General features: G+C 44.1%; 1 protein-coding gene across 2 annotated transcripts in view; it reads left to right on the top strand.

Annotated features, from left to right (window-relative positions):
- The window catches only part of KMO (kynurenine 3-monooxygenase), an 850,240-nt gene that overhangs the window by 749,260 nt on the left and 79,366 nt on the right, over window positions 1-21,614 (top strand). For both annotated transcript variants that reach the window (XM_069767942.1, XM_069767941.1), the window contains exon 13: window positions 18,142-18,243. In XM_069767942.1, coding sequence (XP_069624043.1) covers window positions 18,142-18,243 — 102 coding nt within the window. The remainder of the gene's footprint in view (window positions 1-18,141; window positions 18,244-21,614) is intronic.

Consider the following 21,614-nt stretch of genomic DNA (forward strand, 5'->3'; position numbering starts at 1 on the left):
GTCTTTATCTTGCAGGAACTGCTGACACAGTCCAGCCACATGAGGTCTGGCATTGTCGTGCATTAGGAGGAACCCAGGGCCAACGGCACCAGCATATGCTCTCACAATGGGTCTGAGGTTCTTATCCTGGTACCTACTGGCAGTCAGGGTACCTCAGGCTACCACATGGAGGGCTGTGCCGCTCTCCAAAGAAAGGCCTCCCCACACCACTCCTGACTCACTGCCAAACCGGTCATGCTGAAGGATGTTGCAGGCAGCAGATCACTCTCCACGGCGTCTCCAGACTCTGTCACATCTGTCACATGTGCTCAGTGTGACCCTGCTTTCATCTGTGAAGAGCACAGGGCACCTGTGGCGAATTTGCCAATTCTGGTGTTCTGTGGCAAATGCCAAGCGCCCTGCATGGTGTAGGGCTGTGAGCACAACCCCCATCTGTGGACATTGGACACTCAGACCAACCTCATGGAGTCGGTTTCTAACCGTTTGTGCAGACACATGCACATTTGCGGCCTGCTGGAGGTCATTTTGCAGGGCTTTGGCAGTGCTCCTCCTATTCTTCCTTGCACAAAGGCTGAGGTAGCGGTCCTGCTGCTGGATTGTTGCCCTCCTACGGCCCCCTCCATGTCTCCTGGTGTACTGGCCTGTCTCTTGGTAGCGCCTACAGCCTCTGGACACTACGCTGACAGACACAGCAAACCTTCTTGCCACAGTTCACATTGATGTGCCATCCTGGATAAGCTGCACTACCTGAGCCACTTGTGTGTGTTGTAGAGTCCTTCTTATGCTACCACGAGTGTGAAAGCACAACCAACATTCAAAAGTGTCCAAAACATCAGCCAGAAAGCATTGGTATTGAGATGTGGTCTCTGGTCCCCACCTGCAGAACCACTCCTTTATTGAGTGTGTCTTGATAATTGCCAACAATTTATATCTGTTGTCTATTCCATTTGCACAAGAGCATGTGAAATTGATTGCCAAACAGTGTTGCTTCCTAAGTGGACAGTGAGATTTCACAGAAGTTTGTTTATTTTGGAGTTATATTCTGTAGTTTAAGTGCTCCCTTATAATTTATAATTACAGGTGCTTATCACAAAATTAGAATATCAGCAAAAAATTAATTTATTTAAGGTCTTCAATACAAAAAGTATTCTTAGACAGGTCAAAGAAGAGACCACAGATGGGAGAAGTTAGCACATTGGGAAAGAGAGAGTGGATAGGTGGGTGAGCACATGCCTGCCCCCATCGTGACATCACCGCCCTCCTGATGCAATAGCATCGGGCCTCCATCTAGTATTATATAGAGTAATTACAAACAGAGTGATCTATTTCAAGTGTTTACTTCTGTTAATGTTGATGATTATGGCTTATAGCCAATGAAAACCCAAATGTCATTATCTCAGTAAATCTGAACCTAGCAGCGTACATGTAACATTGATGGCCAGTACGGGGAATTCTGAGTGGGAATTAGCATGTAGAGGGAAAAGAGGCAAAATGACTATTATACTGAAGAATGCCCTGGATGAAGCGGCACCTTCTACATGCAGAAAGACCCGACACAGACAACGGCAGCCCTGGCACACTATGCAAACACGCTTTCTTCAGCGTTGCTCAAGGTATGCAGAGCGGCAGTGGAGAAAATCTCTCTTAGCAGAAGACTTCATCCACTACAAGTTCAGGCTCAAAACCTATAACTCTGCCCTTTCTCTGGCCAAACAATCCTACTTCACCACCCTCATCACCTCACTATCCAACAACCCAAAATGACTTTTTGAAACCTTAAACTCCCTCCTGAAACCTAAAGTACAGGCCCCCATCTCCAATCTCAGTGGTGAGGATCTGGCCACTTATTTCCTAGAAAAAAATCAACCACATCCATCAGGATATCTCAACCCAATCTCCTCAGTGCCTGGATCCCCTTACCTGCCGCACCTCAAGCTCATTAGACATCTTTGAGCCTGTTTCAGAAGAAGAAATTTCCAAGCTCCTCACTTCTGCTCGGCCTACAACCTGCAATAGTGACCCCATTCCTTCACTTCTCCTGCAGTCTCTCTCCCCAGTGGTCACCACTCACTGACTAAAATATTTAACCACTCTCTTTCTTCAGGTATCTTTCCCTCCTCATTTAAACATGTCATCATTACCCCTTTATTTAAAATGGAACGCTTGGTCCACTCCCGTCTAATCCACTATCTCTTGGATAACTCTCTTCTTGACCCCTTACAATCTGGTTTCCGCTCTTTACACTCCACTGAAACTAACCTCACTAAAGTCTCTAATGATCTAATAACAGCTAAATCCAAAGGTCATTGCTCTCTGCTGATTCTCCTGGATCTATCTCCCGCATTTCATACTGTGGATCACCAGCTCCTTCTCACTATGCTCCGCTCCATAGGCCTCAAGGTCATAGCCCTCTCCTGGTTCTCCTCCTACCTCTCTGACCGCTCCTTCAGTGTATCTTTTGCCGGCTCCTCTTCCTCTCCTCGTCCCCTTACTATCGGAGTTCCTAGGCCCCCTCCTCTTCTCTCTTTACACGGCCCCTATTGGACAAACAATCAGCAGATTTGGGTTCCAGTATCATCTCTATGCTGATGACACCCAATTATACACTTCTTCCCCCAACATCACCCCTACCTTAATTCAAAATACCAAGGATTGTCTGTCTGCTGTCTCTAATATCATGTCCTCCCTCTATCTGAAACTAAATCTCTCCAAAACTGAACTACTTGTGTTTCTCCCTTCTACTAACCTCACTCTACCCAACATCGAAATTACCCTGGAGGGTTCAACCATTACTCCCAAGCAGTAATATTCAACACCAAACTTTCCTTTACTCCCTATATCCGATCACACACTTGCTCCTGTCACCTGCATCTTAAAAACATCTCCAGAATCCAACCTTTTCTCACCTTTGAAACTGCTAAGACTTTTACTGTTGCTCTTATTCATTCTCGTCTGAACTACTGCAACTCTCTTCTGATCGGTCTCCCTCTTTCCAAACTTTCTCCTCTCCAATCCATCTTGAATGCGGCAGCCAGGGTCATATTTCTGTCCAGTTGTTTCACCGATGCCTCTATCTTATGCCAGTCATTACACTGGCTACCCATTCGCTACAGGGTCCAGTATAAACTCATCTCTCTCACCCACAAAGCTCTCCACAGTTCTGCACCACCTTATATCTAGTCACAGGTGTTTTAATTACAGCAGGTCCAATACCCCTCCATAAAGAAAGAGAATTTTAATCCAAGAAGAGGTTTCACAGGCACCCATTCAGATGGGGACGTTTATTCTCAGCGAGGAAAGGCAAGTCTAGGACCTGGTATAAGAGAGATGCCGTAAAGTGGCTACCAGGTACACATAAAATTGGCCATTTTTTATGCGCTAACCGCTCTCATTTTTCATATTTCTAGTGCAGTAATGCAGTTCAATTTTCGTGTTTCATGTTTGCATATTTTAGTGCTGCAGTGTGCTACCTTATTTACTTGACTATATACGAGTTGGCAACTCTAGGTTCAGCACCTGTTCACACTTAGTGTTACGCCCACAGGGTGTGACAAGGTAAAGTGGACTCACTAGACAACTGATGGTGCAGTGGCGGCTGTATATCCGATACTCAAGAGACAGGAGAGTAGATCTCATAAACCAAAAGATATTTATTAACAAAAAGGAAACAGGTGTCAGAGGGAGAGAACCTCTGGATCACAGCACTGTACCACGTAGTGGAGCACCGGGCAAGGTGTACCCCTATACAGGGATTCCCCCGTCACAACACCAGGTGGCCTGAATGCTACGAATCCAGGACCAGAGGACGACCCATACTGACAAACTAGCAACACAGTAGAATACTTGAGCCAGCTGGTGGGGACAATCCCAGAAGCTCCATGAAATCCAGCAAGGTAGTTTCCACTGGTAGCAGGGTCTGGAGGATTCCGTGAGGAGAGGCAAGACAACCTGGAGTGAGAACCGGAGAGACCAGAGAAGTCCAGAATGGGATTCACCAGAAGAGGACTCTGTGAAAATAGAGATATAAGTAAAGTGCAGAGCACAGCAGAGCGTGGCCTGAAGCTGCAGCAACAATCCAAAGAATGAACACATAGCCCAGGCACCTCCCTAAAGGGGAGGGTGCTTTTTATGCACAGAGCAACATAACACAGACCGCCCTAATAGCGAACAGGTGTCCTGCTGTTTCAAGTATGTGCAGGAAGCGGGGCGCGGCTCCTAAGAGCATTTCCAGGAGACCTGCCAAGAGAATGCAGGTTCTTAGCAGAGAAAGAAGCCGCAGATCGTCTAGAGCCACGGACAGGGTGAGTAAGGCTGTGTGATAGGTGCCGGTCTCCCTGCACAGCGGAGACCGAACCTGCGGCTGAGGGCATGACACTTAGTCTATGTTTGGATGTGACGGTCAGTCTTTTGAAATGTATTCTTTAGCTTTCTGATTGAGCACTCCCGCCTCCTAGTCACAGGTGTTTTAATTACAGCAGGTGCAATACCCCTCCATAGAGAAAGAGAATTTTAGTCTAAGAAGAGGTTTCACAGGCACCCATTCAGTTGGAGACGTTTATTCTCAGCGAGGAAAGGCAAGTCTAGGACCTGGTATAAGAGAGATGCCGTAAAGTGGCTACCAGGTACACATAAAATTGGCAATTTTTATGCGCTAAACGTTCTCATTTTTCATATTTCTAGTGCAGTAATGCAGTTCAATTTTCGTGTTTCATGTTTGCATGTTTTAGCGCTGCAGTGTGCTGCCTTATTTACTTGACTATATACGAGTTGGCAACTCTAGGTTCATACTTAGTCTATGTTTGGATGTGACGGTTAGTCTTTTGAAAAGCTCTCTGGAATGCACCTCCCCAGACGATCAGACTGATACCTAGCCCCGACCTATTCAAGTGCGCTTTAAAAACTCTTCTCTTCAAACAAGCCTACCACATCAACTACTCAGTAAACTAACTTTGTCCTGTTCCCTCCTTCCAAATATTATCTGCATGTGAATCTGCACCCTGCTATTCATTTATCTTCACACCCTCCATGCACACGATAACTGCACTTGATACTTGACTATTGCACTTAAACACATGGGCTGATGACCGGATCATGCAGTTTTATATGAAAATCCCTATGTATTATAATTGCCAGACCTGTAATAACAAGCACTTTTAACCTATTGTGTCCCCCCATTTCCTTGTAGATTGTAAGCTTGCGAGCAGGGACCTCACCCCTAATGTCACTGTTTAAATTGTCTTAACTTGTACTGAATTTATTGTCTGTACATGTCCCAGCTTAATTGTAAAGTGCTGCGGAATATGTTGGCGCTATGTGAATAAAAAATATTATTATAATTATTATTTTGTAAAGAGTCTTGATCTGTGCTGAACTGTGCTATTAAAGGAGACTGTTAGTCAATGTGCCTCTAAGCAGCTGCACTGTTTATGAAGCCTGAGACTTGAATTGTACTGAATGTGGTGTGACATTAAACTACACTGTTCATCCGTTCATGAGGACTCTATCAATTGTATCTGTGTGAGCAAGTGGATCCATCTTGTGCCTGAGGAAGCTGCAGTACATGGTTGGCCTGAGTAACGGTTCCCCCAGAGTTCCAAAGAATTCATGAGAACTGTTCCGCCAATATCTGAGAATAGCAGCGTGCATGTAACAAAATGCAAAATTTATTAAACCCTCCGTCACATACAATATTCGGACTAACGAGTTCACATACAATGTGCCTGTCAGGCGCCTGCTGGAAAAATACCTATAATATCTAATGTTTGCAATTTCAGTGCTCTAAAAGTGATCAGTGACCTTCATAGGGTTGTAATAAAAGAGACTACACATAATCAGTTGCAAAAAAAAAACATTTACTTAACATAAAACTAATAACTATGAAATACAAACTTTTCAAAACTGCTGGCAAATAGTCCCCAGTTCGACTCTCTCAAAAAAATGTACAAAGAAAATTTTTGAACACAAACTTAATTTTAAGGTACCTTAAGTACTATTAAAACATATTCAATCAGAAGTAGATGCTGAGGTTTCCCCAGAAAAGTCACACTTGCAGAGCAAATAGCAAGAATTACACACCATTTTTGCATGTGTCAGGCAAATTGCTTTATGACATTTGAGACATTCATAATTTGAAAGCCTTCTGGTTCCGCTTTCCGTTTGGCAGGTGGTGCATCTCCTTCTTTTGTGAGGTGGTGCAGATGGTGACTTTTCACCATCATCTTCTGGGCGGAACCTTTTGAGCTGAACTTGAAGGCGAGAGGGGATACCGATTGTTTTCACGCTTCTCCTGCGTAGCTCTCCAAGTACTAGTTCATGGGCCAATTTTTTCAGATACAATCGTCTACGGAGTGGTTCAAGCTTGTTTTCAAGATAAATTACTTGTGAATTTATACCACCCAAATTCAACATAGCAAAAAATATGACCATTGGCCAGCGTTTGATGTTTCTGCTGACGTTGAAAGTGGAGCACATCTGATCTGCTGTATCCACACCCCCTTTGGTGGCATTGTAAAATGTAATTATCTCCGTTTTTTTTTCTGCCCCAGTCCCAGGATCGATGGCAGCATCATCATGAAGTGTTGATAGAAGAAGTACGATTTTTTTGGCATGTGGTACATAGGAAACTAAAGCCTTTCCATTATGGAATGCAAACATACTGCTGTACTGTTGTCTCTCTTTCACACTTACAAACTGTGGCGGCAATTCCCTTTTGTTTTTTCTTACAGTTCCCACATATGACAGCTTCTGAATTTTCAGATAATCAATCAGATCACAACTTGTAAACCAATTGTCAGCTGTAATATTGCGACCCGATCCAAATAAGGGTTCAGCCAGTCTTTTTACAACATCAATGGGTTTGTTGCTCACACAGTAAGGACCTTCTGGTTGTTTTCCTGCATAAACTTCCAGGTTGTAAGTGTAGGTCTTACTGGCATCAACAAGGGCATACATTTTTATTCCATATTTGTTTGGCTTTGATGGAATATATTGACGAAAGGCACATCTACCAGGAAAACCAGGGAGCATTTCGTCAATATTGAGATTCTCTCCAGGGTAATAACTTTGTTTACAGTTTACAACAAATCTTTGAAATATATCACGAATTGGAGCAAGTCGGTCATGTGTTTTGCGTTCGGTTCGGGTAGTTCTGTCGTCAAACCGAAGGCAACGAATTAGAATCTTGAATCTGTTTATGGACATAACAAGGCTACATTTTTCAACTCCATCCCCATCTTTACCCCAAAGTTCCTCCAAACTTTGTCTATTTGCCCTATAAGCTCCTGCAAGGTACAGTAATCCAAAAAAAGCACGCAGTTCTATTTCATCTGTGGGCTTGATGGTTCTGTTGCAGATGTACTTGTCCTTTATAATGTCTATATATTGGTTGGTATATGTGACAATAGAGTCCAGAATGTCATCTGTAAATATACTGTTCCAGCATTCAACTGCAGTTTTTGCATTACGTGCAGTTCCTATTACTGCAGGAAGGTGAGTAATAATGTTTAAAGGTTCCCTACGTTTTTTCTGGAATGGCTTCTTGTTCCATTTAGTATTTTTATCTTTTCCAATATAATATGATCCAACTTCTTCATCCTCACCACTGTCACCATCTTGCTCTGTTTCAGAATCCAGGACACATTCTTCCACCTCATCATGAGAATCAATCTCACTTTCCTCTCCTAAATCCTCATTCAGTGTGAGGTCTCTATCATCTAACAGCATGTTTGTTACTTCCTCAACATCAAGTTGTTTGGATAAATTGTACATTTTCCTCTCCATTTCAGCAGATAATCTGAAGCAAGAGAAGGAATATGTTAGGGAACTACTGTATATGCCTGAGCAGCACACTTTCTTTTATAAAATCTCCCTTATTTCTATGAAATATCCTCACATTTTGTGCTATACATTCATAAAACAAGCTAAATAAACTATTGTGATGAATAAAAACATAAAATACCAACCTTACTGAATGTGACGTATTCACATACAATGAGCCTGTCAGATCTGTGCAGCTATATCCTCTCCCCTGAAGCTCTGAAATCCAACTGTGATATCAGGTTTCACAGACCTTCAAGAGACAGGAGACTACCTGGAGGGAGGGGGTTTCCTCACAATCTGGTGAGGAAGGAGAAATGAAAGTAAAAGAGAAGCGCCTGTCAGATCAGTTGTATGTGACGGAGGGTTAATATGAAAACAGCACTTTGGAACACTGAGCAAGAGTCCAGTTCATTTTCTCCTTGGCCCAGGTAAGAGGCTTCTGGTGTTGACTGTTAGTCATGAGTGGCTTAACATAAGGAATGTGAAAAATGTAGCCCATGTCCTGGATAGATCTGTGTGTGGTGGCTCTTGAAGCAATTACTCTAGCAGCAGTCCACTACTTGTGAATCTCCCCCAAATTTTTGAATGGCCTTTTCTTAACAAGCCTTCAACGCTACAGTTATCCCAGTTGCTTGGGCGCCTTTTGTACCACACTTTCTCCTTCCACTGAACTTTCTATTAATATGCTTGGATGCAGCAATCTGTGAGCAGCCAGCTTCTTTAGCAATGACCTTTGGGTTTTTGGGTTTTTGATTCACCCTTTCCTTACCCGCTGGCTGCATGCTGGCTGCAATATTGGATTGAAGTTCATTCTCTGTCCTCCGTAGTACATGCCTGCACAAGGTAATCTTGCCTTGCGCAGGCGTGTACTATGGAGGACAGAGAATGAATTTCAATCCAATATTGCAGCCAGCGGGTAAGGAAAGGGTTAATCAAAAACCCCAAAACCCCGCCTCCATGGCTGAAGATTGTTCCCTCCAAATTCAGGTGACAGTGTCCCTTTAAATGCTTAGTTAGGAAGCCCTTGCAAGTATTTTTAGCTAATTATTCTAATTTACTGAGAAAATTACTTTTGTTTTTTAATTGGCCGTAAGCCACAATCATGAACATTAACAGAAATAAACACTTGAAATGGATCACTCAGTTTGTAATGAATCTATATAATACTAGATGGAGGCCCGATCGGGAGGGCTGTAAAGTCACGATGGGGGCAGGCTTTGCAACATTGAGAATCTCTCCCCCCATGTGCTCACCCACCTATCCACTCTCTCTTTCCCCATGTGCTGAGTTCTCCCGTCTGTGCTCTCTTCTTTGACCTGTCTACTCTCTACTTCCTGTGCTGTGTTCTCCCCTCATGTGCTGTCCCGTTTGAGCGAAAGTTCATTTTACAAATTGTCTGTGTCTGACCTTGTACAAAACATATCACAGCTCCTGGGTAGGAGAGGAAGCAAAAGACAATACTGACATTACAGCAGGACATCGCAGAGGATACATTCTGTGAGGTAAAATATTGTTTAAAAACAGTCATTGAAATATTTTACCTGACAAAAGAAATCCTCTGTGATCCCCTGCTGTAATGACAGTATTGCCTTTTGCTTCCTCCCCTGCCCTGGAGATGTGGTATGCTCCGCACACTGTCAGACAAAGACAATTTTTTAAATGAAATTTCGTTCGTGGGAAAACCCCTTTAATGTGACCGGCTTCCTCTGCCTGTAGACATGTCATGCATTTGATGCCGGGATCAGCTGAATGATTCACTGCACCTGCATGGAATTTGTGCATGCACAATAAATCAGACCGCTACCATCTTTGAGCAGACAGATAACAGCGGTCAGTCACATTAACCCCTTCCCGACCTGTGACACAGCGTATGCGTCATGAAAGTCGGTGCCAATCCGACCTGTGACGCATATGCTGTGTCACAGAAAGATCGCGTCCCTGCAGATCCGGTGAAAGGGTTAACTCCCATTTCACCCGATCTGCAGGGACAGGGGGAGTGGTAGTTTAGCCCAGGGGGGGTGGCTTCACCCCCTCGTGGCTACGATCGCTCTGATTGGCTGTTGAAAGTGAAACTGCCAATCAGAGCGATTTGTAATATTTCACCTAAAAAAATGGTGAAATATTACAATCCAGCCATGGCCGATGCTGCAATATCATCGGCCATGGCTGGAAATACTAATGTGCCCCCACCCCACCCCTCCGATCGCCCCCCCAGCCCCCCGATCTGTGGCCCGCTCCCCTCCGTCCTGTGCTCCGCTCCCCCGTCCTCCTGTCCGCTCCCCCCGTGCTCCAATCACACCCCCCGTGCTCCAATCAAACCCCCCCGCACTCCGATCCCCCCCGTGCTCCGATCCACCCCCCCTGCACACCGATCCACCCCCCCTGCACACCGATCCACCCGCCCGCACACCGATCACTCTCCCCCATGCTCCGATCCCTCCCCCCCCGTGCTCCGACGCCCCCCCGTGCCCTGATCTCCCCCCCCTGTGCCCTGATCTCCCCCCCTTATACTTACCGATCCTGGCGGGGTCCGTCCGTCTTCTTCCCCGAGCGCCGCAATGTTCCAAAATGGCGGGCGCATGCGCAGTGCGCCCGCCGAATCTGCCGGCCGGCAGATTCGTTCCAATGTGAATTTTGATCACTGTGATATAATCTATCACAGTGGTCAAAATAAAAAAACAGTAAATGACCCCCCCCATTTGTCCCCCATAGATAGGGACAATAATAAAATAAAGAATTTTTTTTTTTTTCCACTAAGGTTGGAGTTAGAACTAGGGTTAGGGGTAGGGTTAGGGGTAGGGTTAGGGGTAGGGGTAGGGTTAGGGGTAGGGTTAGGGGTAGGGGTAGGGGTAGGGGTAGGGTTAGGGTTTCGATATGTGCACACGTATTCTGGTCCTCTGCGGATTTTTCCGCAGCGGATTTGATAAATCCGCAGTGCTAAACCGCTGCGGATTTATGGCAGATTTACCGCGGTTTTTCTGCGCATTTCACTGCGGTTTTACAACTGCGATTTTCTATTGGAGCAGTTGTAAAACCGCTGTGGAATCCGCAGAAAGAAGTGACATGCTGCGGAATGTAAACCGCTGCGTTTCCGTGCAGTTTTTCCGCAGCATGTGTACAGCGATTTTTGTTTCCCATAGGTTTACATTGAAATGTAAACTCATGGGAAACTGCTGCGGATCCGCAGCGTTTTCCGCAGCGTGTGCACATACCTTTAGAATTAGGCTATGTGCACACGGTGCGGATTTGGCTGCGGATCCGCAGCGGATTGGCCGCTGCGGATCCGCAGCAGTGTTCCATCAGGTTTACAGTACCATGTAAACCTATGGAAAACCAAATCCGCTGTGCCCATGGTGCGGAAAATACCGCACGAAAACGCTGCGTTGTATTTTCCGCAGCATGTCAATTCTTTGTGCGGATTCCGCAGCGTTTTACACCTATTCCTCAATAGGAATCCGCAGGTGAAATCCGCAGTAAATCCGCAGGTAAAACGCAGTGCCTTTTACCCGCGGATTTTTCAAAAATGGTGCGGAAAAATCTCACACGAATCCGCAACGTGGGTACATAGCCTTAGGGTTAGGGTTGGGTTGGAATTAGGGTTGTGGTTAGGGTTAGGGGTGTGTTGGGGTTAGGGTTGTGGTTAGGGTTACGGCTACAGTTGGGATAAGGGTTAGGGGTGTGTTGGCGTTAGAATTGAGGGGTTTCCACTGTTTAGGCACATCAGGGGGTCTCCAAACGCAACATGGCGCCACCATTGATTCCAGCCAATCTTTTATTCAAAAAGTCAAATGGTGCTCCTTCCCTTCCGAGCCCCGACGTGTGCCCAAACAGTGGTTTACCCCCACATATGGGGTATCAGTGTACTCAGGACAAACTGGGCAACAATTACTGGGGTCCAATTTCTCCTGTTACCCTTGAGAAAATAAAAAATTGCTTGCTAAAACATCATTTTTGAGGAAAGAAAAATGATTTTTTATTTTCACGGCTCTGCGTTGTAAACGTCTGTGAAGCACTTGGGGGTTCAAAGTGCTCACCACATATCTAGATAAGTTCCTTGGGGGGTCTAGTTTCCAAAATGGGGTCACTTGTGGGGGGTTTCTACTGTTTAGGCACACCAGGGGCTCTGCAAACGCAACGTGACGCCCGCAGACCATTCCATCAAAGTCTGCATTTCAAAACGTCACTACTTGACTTCCGAGCCCCGACATGTGCCCAAACAGTGGTTTACCCCCACATATGGGGTATCAGCGTACTCAGGACAAACTGGGCAACAATTACTGGGGTCCAATTTCTCCTGTTACCCTTGAGAAAATAAAAAATTGCTTGCTAAAACATCATTTTTGAGGAAAGAAAAATGATTTTTTATTTTCACGGCTCTGCGTTGTAAACGTCTGTGAAGCACTTGGGGGTTCAAAGTGCTCACCACATATCTAGATAAGTTCCTTGGGGGGGTCTAGTTTCCAAAATGGGGTCACTTGTGGGGGGTTTCTACTGTTTAGGCACACCAGGGGCTCTGCAAACGCAACGTGACGCCCGCAGACCATTCCATCAAAGTCTGCATTTCAAAAGTCACTACTTCCCTTCTGAGCCCCGACGTGTGCCCAAACAGTGGTTTACCCCCACATATGGGGTATCAGCGTACTCAGGAGAAACTGGACAACAACTTTTGGGGTCCAATTTCTCCTGTAACCCTTGGGAAAATAAAAAATTCTGGGCTAAAAAATTATTTTTGAGGAAAGAAAACGTATTTATTATTTTCACTGCTCTGTGTTATAAACTTCTGTGAAGCACTTGGGGGTTCAAAGTGCTCACCTCACATCTAGATAAGTTCCTTTCGGGGTCTAGTTTCCAAAATGGGGTCACTTGTGGGGGGTTTCTACTGTTTAGGCACACCAGGGGCTCTGCAAACGCAACGTGACGCCCGCAGACCATTCCATCAAAGTCTGCATTTCAAAAGTCACTACTTCCCTTCTGAGCCCCGACATGTGCCCAAACTGTGGTTTACCCCCACATATGGGGTATCAGCGTACTCAGGAGAAACTGTACAACAACTTTTGGGGTCAAATTTCTCCTGTTACCCTTGGGAAAATAATAAATTGCAGGCTAAAAAATCATTTTAGAGAAAATAAAATTTTTATTTTATTTTCATGGCTCTGCGTTATAAACTTCTGTGAAGCACTTGGAAGTTCAAAGTCCTCACCACACATCTAGATTAGTTCCTTTGGGGGTCTAATTTCCAAAATGGGGTCATATGTGGGGGATCTCCAATGTTTAGGCACACAGGGGCTCTCCAAACGTGACATGGTGTCCGCTAATGATTGGAGCTAATTTTCCATTTAAAAAGCCAATTGGCGTGCCTTCCCTTCCGAGCCCTGCCGTGCGCCCAAATAGTGGTTTACCCCCACATATGGGGTATCAGCGTACTCAGGACAAACTGGACAACAACATTTGCGGTCCAATTTCTCCTATTACCCTTGGCAAAATAGGAAATTCCAGGCTAAAAATCATTTTTGAGGAAAGAAAAATTATTTTTTATTTTCATGGCTCTGCATTATAAACTTCTGTGAAGCACCTGGGGGTTTAAAGTGCTCAATATGCATCTAGATAAGTTCCTTGGGGGGTCTAGTTTCCAAAATGGGGTCACTTGTGGGGGAGCTCCAATGCATAGACACACAGGGGCTCTCCAAACGCGACATGGTGTCCGCTAACAATTGGAGCTAATTTTCCATTCAAAAAGTCAAATGGCGCGCCTTCCCTTCCGAGCCCTGCCGTGTGCCCAAACAGTGGTTTACCCCCACATATGAGGTATCGGCGTACTCGGGAGAAATTGCCCAACAAATTTTAGGATTCATTTTATCCTATTGCCCATGTGAAAATGAAAAACTGAGGCGAAAATAATTTTTTTGTGAAAAAAAAAAGTACTTTTTCATTTTTACAGATCAATTTGTGAAGCACCTGAGGGTTTAAAGTGCTCAATATGCATCTAGATAAGTTCCTTGGGGGGTCTAGTTTCCAAAATGGGGTCATTTGTGGGGGAGCTCCAATGTTTAGGCACACGGGGGCTCTCCAAACACGACATGGTGTCCGCTAACGATGGAGATAATTTTTCATTCAAAAAGTCAAATGGCGCTCCTTCCCTTCCGAACCTTACCATGTGCCCAAACAGTGGTTTACCCCCACATGTGAGGTATCGGTGTACTCATGAGAAATTGCCCAACAAATTTTAGGATCCATTTTATCCTGTTGCCCATGTGAAAATGAAAAAAATTGAGGCTAAAAGAATTTTTTTGTGAAAAAAAAGTACTTTTTCATTTTTACGGATCAATTTGTGAAGCCCCCGGGGGTTCAAAGTTCTCACTATGCATCTAGATAAGTTCCTTGGGGCGTCTAGTTTCCAAAATGGGGTCACGTGTGGGGGAGCTCCAATTTTTAGGCACACGGGGGCTCTCCAAACGTGACATGGTGTCCGCTAAAGAGTGGAGCCAATTTTTCATTCAAAAAGTCAAATGGCGCTCCTTCCCTTCCAAGCCCTGCCGTGCGCCCAAACAGTGGTTTACCCCCACATATGAGGTATCAGCGTACTCAGGACAAATTGGACAACAACTTTCGTGGTTCAGTTTCTCCTTGTACCATTGGGAAAATAAAAAAAATGTTGCTAAAAGATAATTTTTGTGACTAAAAAGTTAAATGTTCATTTTTTCCTTCCATGTTGCTTCTGCTGCTGTGAAGCACCTGAAGGGTTAAAAAACTTCTTGAATGTGGTTTTGAGCACCTTGAGGGGTGCATTTTTTAGAATGGTGTCACTTTTGGGTATTTTCAGCCATATAGACCCCTCAAACTGACTTCAAATGTGAGGTGGTCCCTAAAAAAAATGGTTTTGTAAATTTCGTTGTAAAAATGAAAAATCGCTGGTCAAATTTTAACTCTTATAACTTCCTAGCAAAAAAAAATTTTGTTTCCAAAATTGTGCTGGTGTAAAGTAGACATGTGGGAAATGTTATTTATTAACTATTTTGTGTCACATAACTCTCTGGTTTAACAGAATAAAAATTCAAAATGTGAAAATTGCGAAATTTTCAAAATTTTCGCCAAATTTCCGTTTTTATCACAAATAAACGCAGAATTTATTGACCTAAATTTACCACTAACATGAAGCCCAATATGTCACGAAAAAACAATCTCAGAACCGCTAGGATCCGTTGAAGCGTTCCTGAGTTATTACCTCATAAAGGGACACTGGTCAGAATTGCAAAAAACGGCCAGGTCATTAAGGTCAAAATAGGCTGGGTCATGAAGGGGTTAAAACTGCGCATGCGCTCCAACTGTACAAAGAGGGCGGCGGTCAGTGAATCATTCGGCTGATCCCGGCGGCAGGTTGTTCGCGACAGTGTTCCGCTGGTGGTACCGCACAAGAGGCTGCGTACAGTGTGTGTGTTGCGTACGGTGTTTGCAGTGTGTGTGTGTGTGGTGCGTACGGCATATATAGTGCGTGTGTGTGGTGCGTATGGCATATACAGTGTGTGGTGTGACGATGTTCCGCTGGTGGTACTGAAATAAACACCTGTATGTATGTATATACATTGCCTTGTGAAAGTATTCGGCAACCTTTCAACTTCACAATTGTGTTCCACTTGTTGTTGATTCTTCACCAAAAATTTACATTTGGTATCTTTATGTTTGAAGCATGATATGTGGGAAAAGGCTGAAATGTTCCAGGGAGCCGAATACTTTTGCAAGACACTGTATATATATATATATATATATACAGTGGGGCAAAAAAGTATTTAGTCAGTCAGCAATAGTGCAAGTTCCACCACCTAAAAAGATGAGAGGCGTCTGTAATTTACATCATAGGTAGACCTCAACTATGGGAGACAAACTGAGAAAAAAAAATTCAGAAAATCACATTGTCTGTTTTTTTAACAATTTATTTGCATATTATGGTGGAAAATAAGTATTTGGTCAGAAACAAACAATCAAGATTTCTGGCTCTCACAGACCTGTAACTTCTTCTTTAAGAGTCTCCTCTTTCCTCCACTCATTACCTGTAGTAATGGCACCTGTTTAAACTTGTTATCAGTATAAAAAGACACCTGTGCACACCCTCAAACAGTCTGACTCCAAACTCCACTATGGTGAAGACCAAAGAGCTGTCAAAGGACACCAGAAACAAAATTGTAGCCCTGCACCAGGCTGGGAAGACTGAATCTGCAATAGCCAACCAGCTTGGAGTGAAGAAATCAACAGTGGGAGCAATAATTAGAAAATGGAAGACATACAAGACCACTGATAATCTCCCTCGATCTGGGGCTCCACGCAAAATCCCACCCCGTGGGGTCAGAATGATCACAAGAACGGTGAGCAAAAATCCCAGAACCACGCGGGGGGACCTAGTGAATGAACTGCAGAGAGCTGGGACCAATGTAACAAGGCCTACCATAAGTAACACACTACGCCACCATGGACTCAGATCCTGCAGTGCCAGACGTGTCCCACTGCTTAAGCCAGTACATGTCCGGGCCCATCTGAAGTTTGCTAGAGAGCATTTGGATGATCCAGAGGAGTTTTGGGAGAATGTCCTATGGTCTGATGAAACCAAACTGGAACTGTTTGGTAGAAACACAACTTGTCGTGTTTGGAGGAAAAAGAATACTGAGTTGCATCCATCAAACACCATACCTACTGTAAAGCATGGTGGTGGAAACATCATGCTTTGAGGCTGTTTCTCTGCAAAGGGGCCAGGACGACTGATCCGGGTACATGAAAGAATGAATGGGGCCATGTATCGTGAGATTTTGAGTGCAAACCTCCTTCCATCAGCAAGGGCATTGAAGATGAAACGTGGCTGGGTCTTTCAACATGACAATGATCCAAAGCACACCGCCAGGGCAACGAAGGAGTGGCTTTGTAAGAAGCATTTCAAGGTACTGGAGTGGCCTAGCCAGTCTCCAGATCTCAACCCTATAGAAAACCTTTGGAGGGAGTTGAAAGTATGTGTTGCCAAGCGAAAAGCCAAGAACATCACTGCTCTAGAGGAGATCTGCATGGAGGAATGGGCCAACATACCAACAACAGTGTATGGCAACCTTGTGAAGACTTACAGAAAACGTTTGACCTCTGTCATTGCCAACAAAGGATATATTACAAAGTATTGAGATGAAATTTTGTTTCTGACTAAATACTTATTTTCCACCATAATATGCAAATAAAATGTTAAAAAAACAGACAATGTGATTTTCTGGATTTTTTTTTCTCAGTTTGTCTCCCATAGTTGAGGTCTACCTATGATGTAAATTACAGACGCCTCTCATCTTTTTAAGTGGTGGAACTTGCACTATTGCTGACTGACTAAATACTTTTTTGCCCCACTGTATATATATATACATATATATATATATATATATATATAGTCCCCTTAATCCTTTCATGTATAGTAATAATGCTCTCTAAGCTCCTTCACTAAAAAGGCCCTGTGAGCGCATCAGTATAATCAGTATCCGGGGCTGGTGAGGTGACTTGATGATGTAATTGCATCATCTTCACTGCATCTGTGCCCTCTGTGGCCTGCTGAACAGAAAGTGGTACAGGAGAGAGACCATTGCTCTTTGCTTCAGCACAGGGTTTAAAGTACTGCAGTGCGCAGGTGCCGGGAAAGGTCAGAGAGGCCCGGCGCTTGCGCACTGCAGTACTTTGCTCTGCCCTCAACAGGGCAGATAAAGTACGCCTGCGCAGCAGCTGCGGTAGGAAGAAAAGAAGAGGACGTCATCGCATGAAGATGGGAGGCGCCGGACCCAGACCGCTACACCCATCGGACCCGAACCGAACCGGGACCGCCCCTGGGTGAGTATAATTTAACTCATTTTTCTTGTCTTTCAGGATACATCGGGGGCTAACTGTATAAGCAAGCTATGCATGCTGATCCAGTTAAAAGGAAGTCTGTCACCCCAAAATTCGAGAATGAGCTGCGGCCACCGGCATCAGGGGCTTATCTACAGCATTCTGTAATGCTGTAGATAAGCCCCTGATGCCGGTGGCCGCAGCTCATTCTCGAATTTTGGGGTGACAGACTTCCTTTTAACTGGATCAGCATGCATAGCTTGCTTATACAGTTAGAGTTGCAGCTACTCCTGGTGAACATGCTACGATCGGGTCCTGCAACAAAATTAGTTAATTACTCTAGAAATATTCAAATATTATTATTTCAACAAATATATTTATGCAATGAATTTAGGATTGTTTTATTTCCAGAATCCATTGTATGACTTTATAAAAGAACAGTGAATAAAATATTTATTCTCTAATATTATTGTTATTTTTCCACAGATGAGGTCCCATGTCAATTCTAAGTGGTTTCTTTTTCGAAAATACATAGACAACATTCTACACCTGTTAATGCCAAACACTTTCATTCCTCTTTACTCAATGGTAAGAATGTAAGAATGATGTTAATATTAATAGTTTTTCCAGTATGTTCTCTCTCTTGGGCATTACTGAATAATATATAGATGAAACCAAGTTCAACTTGACAAATAGCACACCATAATTTGATTATTTTCTGTGACAAGTTTTGTCATATAAAATTATTAAGATGACATTGTACAAGTCTTGGACTGAGGTCAAATTAGGTGTAGAATTCTACCTTTTTGTTCTATAATATCCCAGTGCTGTATGTTATCTGTGATACGGTGCAAGCTGTATTGGGTTTAATAGGCGAAGAGTAAAGTCCCATACAGTGAAAATAACATAATGATTAATACAATTAAATCAATTATATTGAGATTGAAAAATTACATAGAATATAAAATACCTTGTACATAGTGACCCATGTTGTACTTCTCCTAATCTGTGCCGTGTCAGTATTTTAGTGCAAAGTTCGCTTTCTGGTTATCTGTAAAAGATAGATCTCATTGGCTATATACTGTAAATATATGTGAAGGATGAATCTGTAGCTACATAAATATCCTGTGATGCTGAGTCGCTACTCATGAATTAGTCGTGATAGGGTAGCCAGGAGGTCCAAAGTCAGATACCAGGAGAACACATAGTACAGAAAGGCAATACAAAGGAGTGGTCAAGTAACAGTCTAGGGTCAAATGCCAGGAGGGTAAGTCAAAATGTGGGGATAACGGAGTCTGACGGAGATAATAGACTGTTCAATATGTGACCTGGAGTTTTTTTAATTTTTTTTCCCCCAAAATACTGTATAGACCTAGGGTAGCGGACAGCCAAAAAAGTGCAATGTAGGCCTGAAAAGCAACTATTTGTAGAGCACAGATAGACCAGGTATCTGATGGAGATAACAGACTGTTCAATATGTGGCCTGGAGTTTTAAAAAATTTTTTTTACCCCAAAACACTGTAAAGCCCTAGGGTAGTGGACAGCCAAAAAAGTGGAATGTAATGCCTGAAAAGCAACTATTAGTAGAGCACAGATAGACCAGGCGTCTGACGGAGATAACAGAATGTTCAATATGTGGCCTGGAGTTTTTAAAAATTTTTTTACCCCAAAACACTGTATAGCCCTAGGGTAGTGGACAGCCAAAAAAGTGGAATTTAGGCCTGAAAAGCAACTATTTGTAGAGCACAGATAGACCAGGCATCGAAAGGAGATAACAGAATGTTCAGTATGTGACCTGGAGTTTTTTACATTTTTTTTGCCTCAAAATACTGTATACACCTAGGGTAACAGACAGCAAAATCAGTGAAATATAGGCCGGAAATGCCACAATTTGTAGATCACAGATAGATCTGGCGTCTGACGGAGATAGAACACTGTTAATTATGTGGCCTGGATTTTTTTGGCCCACCAAAATTGTGTGAGTAAGTAGGCTATGACACTAAAAAATAATGTTGGAGTACTAAAATTGTAAAATATTTAGCACAATGATATGTGATGAGTGTGGCATTCAAAACACAGTGATAAACATAAGAACTGTAGCTAAATATTTTTTAGCCAGCTAAAGATTTTTTGGTCAGCAAAATGATGTCCAAAAATGTTGTAAGACACTGAAACTCCAAAAAATACTACAGTACCAAAAAGAAGCCAGAATTTTCTGCGCAATCACATTTGACGCCTGGGACAAAAAAGCCGTTTTAAATTGCTAGATTTTCACGCTGTTGTATTAAAATGACCTGGCTGTATTCTGCAGTGTGACCAAGCAAATAAATGTAGAAAAAAAAGAGGGCTCTGGATTGCTTTGTAATAAAATTAGCAGGATTCAGGTGCCCAAAAAAATTAATCCTAGCCACAGATACCTGTGAGTCGCCTGCCAGGGCCGTGGGGTACTCGGTCGCAATTAAAGGGGTGGTCACAGGGACAGCAACCTGGTCCGTGGCCCTGGGCGCCCAAGTAAAAGGGACGATCTTTAAAGGGGTTGTGGAAGTTATGAAAGTTTGTGACGCCACCTGTGGTTCTCGGTTAGAGGTGACCGGCGCTGCTTAAAGGGGTCCTCTGAGGGCGATGGTGCTGCAGCAAAGATGGTGTCGCTTCCCAAAGGTCAAGCGGTGTCCCCAGGGCTCCTGGCGTGCTTGGCAGGGATGGTGAATGCAAATAAATGGAGGACACTGGGTTGCAGTCTTTACCTGGTTTACTGGTGTTAAGCAGCCTCAGTCCATGGTACCAGCAACAGGTAAAGATGGAGTCCAGGCAGTCCGAAAACAGGTGGAAATCCCCTTTACAGGTCAATTTGGGAGCCTTCCACTATGCGCTGGTCTGTGGTCCCTTGCTGCCTGTAGCTCTCTAACAAGGCCCTCTTTCTTCCCTGTCCAGGGACAGTACCTGCACGGTAGGCAACTTGAGCCGTCTCTTTGGGGTCTCTATCCACTGTGACTCCAGACTCTGATTGCTGCTGTACCTCAGGTATTATGTGGGCAAGTCCCTTTTAGTTTCCTGCCCTCCGGTTCTGCCGTGGGACATGTAGCTCCTCACGACCTCGGGCTCCCAGTGCCCAATTTCTGTGCTCAGCTTAGAGAGGCCCAGTAGCAGTCCTCCTCTAGCTCCTAAGTCCTTTTGTGCTCCTTCACTGTCTGCTACCAACTGTCTGCTTGTCTGCACCAGACTAACTGACTCTTCCTCCAGACCAGGATGTTTATAGGGAAGTTCCCCTTAAACTGGGTTTAGAGTTCCCCCTTCTGGCTTGGAGTCAGAATGTGTTGCATGTAAGGTTACCTGCCAAAGGGATCCCTCCTGTCTCCGGGCATGGCATTACCCTCCCTGAGAGGAAGGCAATACCACTGTGGTAAATTAACTCCTGGGGTGCCACACCTGCAGCTAGATATATATAAAATAGGCAGCAGCAGACCGTAATAGACCCTTTTGATATATGCAGTGAGATCTATATACTCACGTACAATGCCTGCATGCCTTGCACTCGTGGATATGCGCACATAGACTCCCCTGCCTACTTAACACTGCAATCAATATACCCCCTAATTAGCCCTAAAATGGACTGTTGGTTTATCTGGATTTGTGGATTGAACAATGCTAGACCCACACTAACTAATAAAAGAACGAATCTGACCCTATCTCAGCAGCATCTCTCCCTACAAGCGCTAAGTCCGGAGCAGAAAGCGGCGAGCAGGGCGGCGCCAGGTCTCTTATAGACCTGATGACACTGTGCGGCCAGCCAATCACTGTAATATCACAACAAAGAAGGCTGCGGCATTACAGTGCATGACAGAGAATCCCTGCATGTTCATTGGTGCTCTAAAAACTGCAAAAAAATTTAAAGGCAGAGACCCGATCTCCCGCCGAATAATCCCGGAAATGTTCGGTGCTCGCCAAGTACACCGAGTACA

The sequence above is a fragment of the Ranitomeya imitator genome, chromosome 5, assembly GCF_032444005.1.
Source record: "Ranitomeya imitator isolate aRanImi1 chromosome 5, aRanImi1.pri, whole genome shotgun sequence".
Taxonomy (NCBI): Eukaryota; Metazoa; Chordata; class Amphibia; order Anura; family Dendrobatidae; genus Ranitomeya; species Ranitomeya imitator.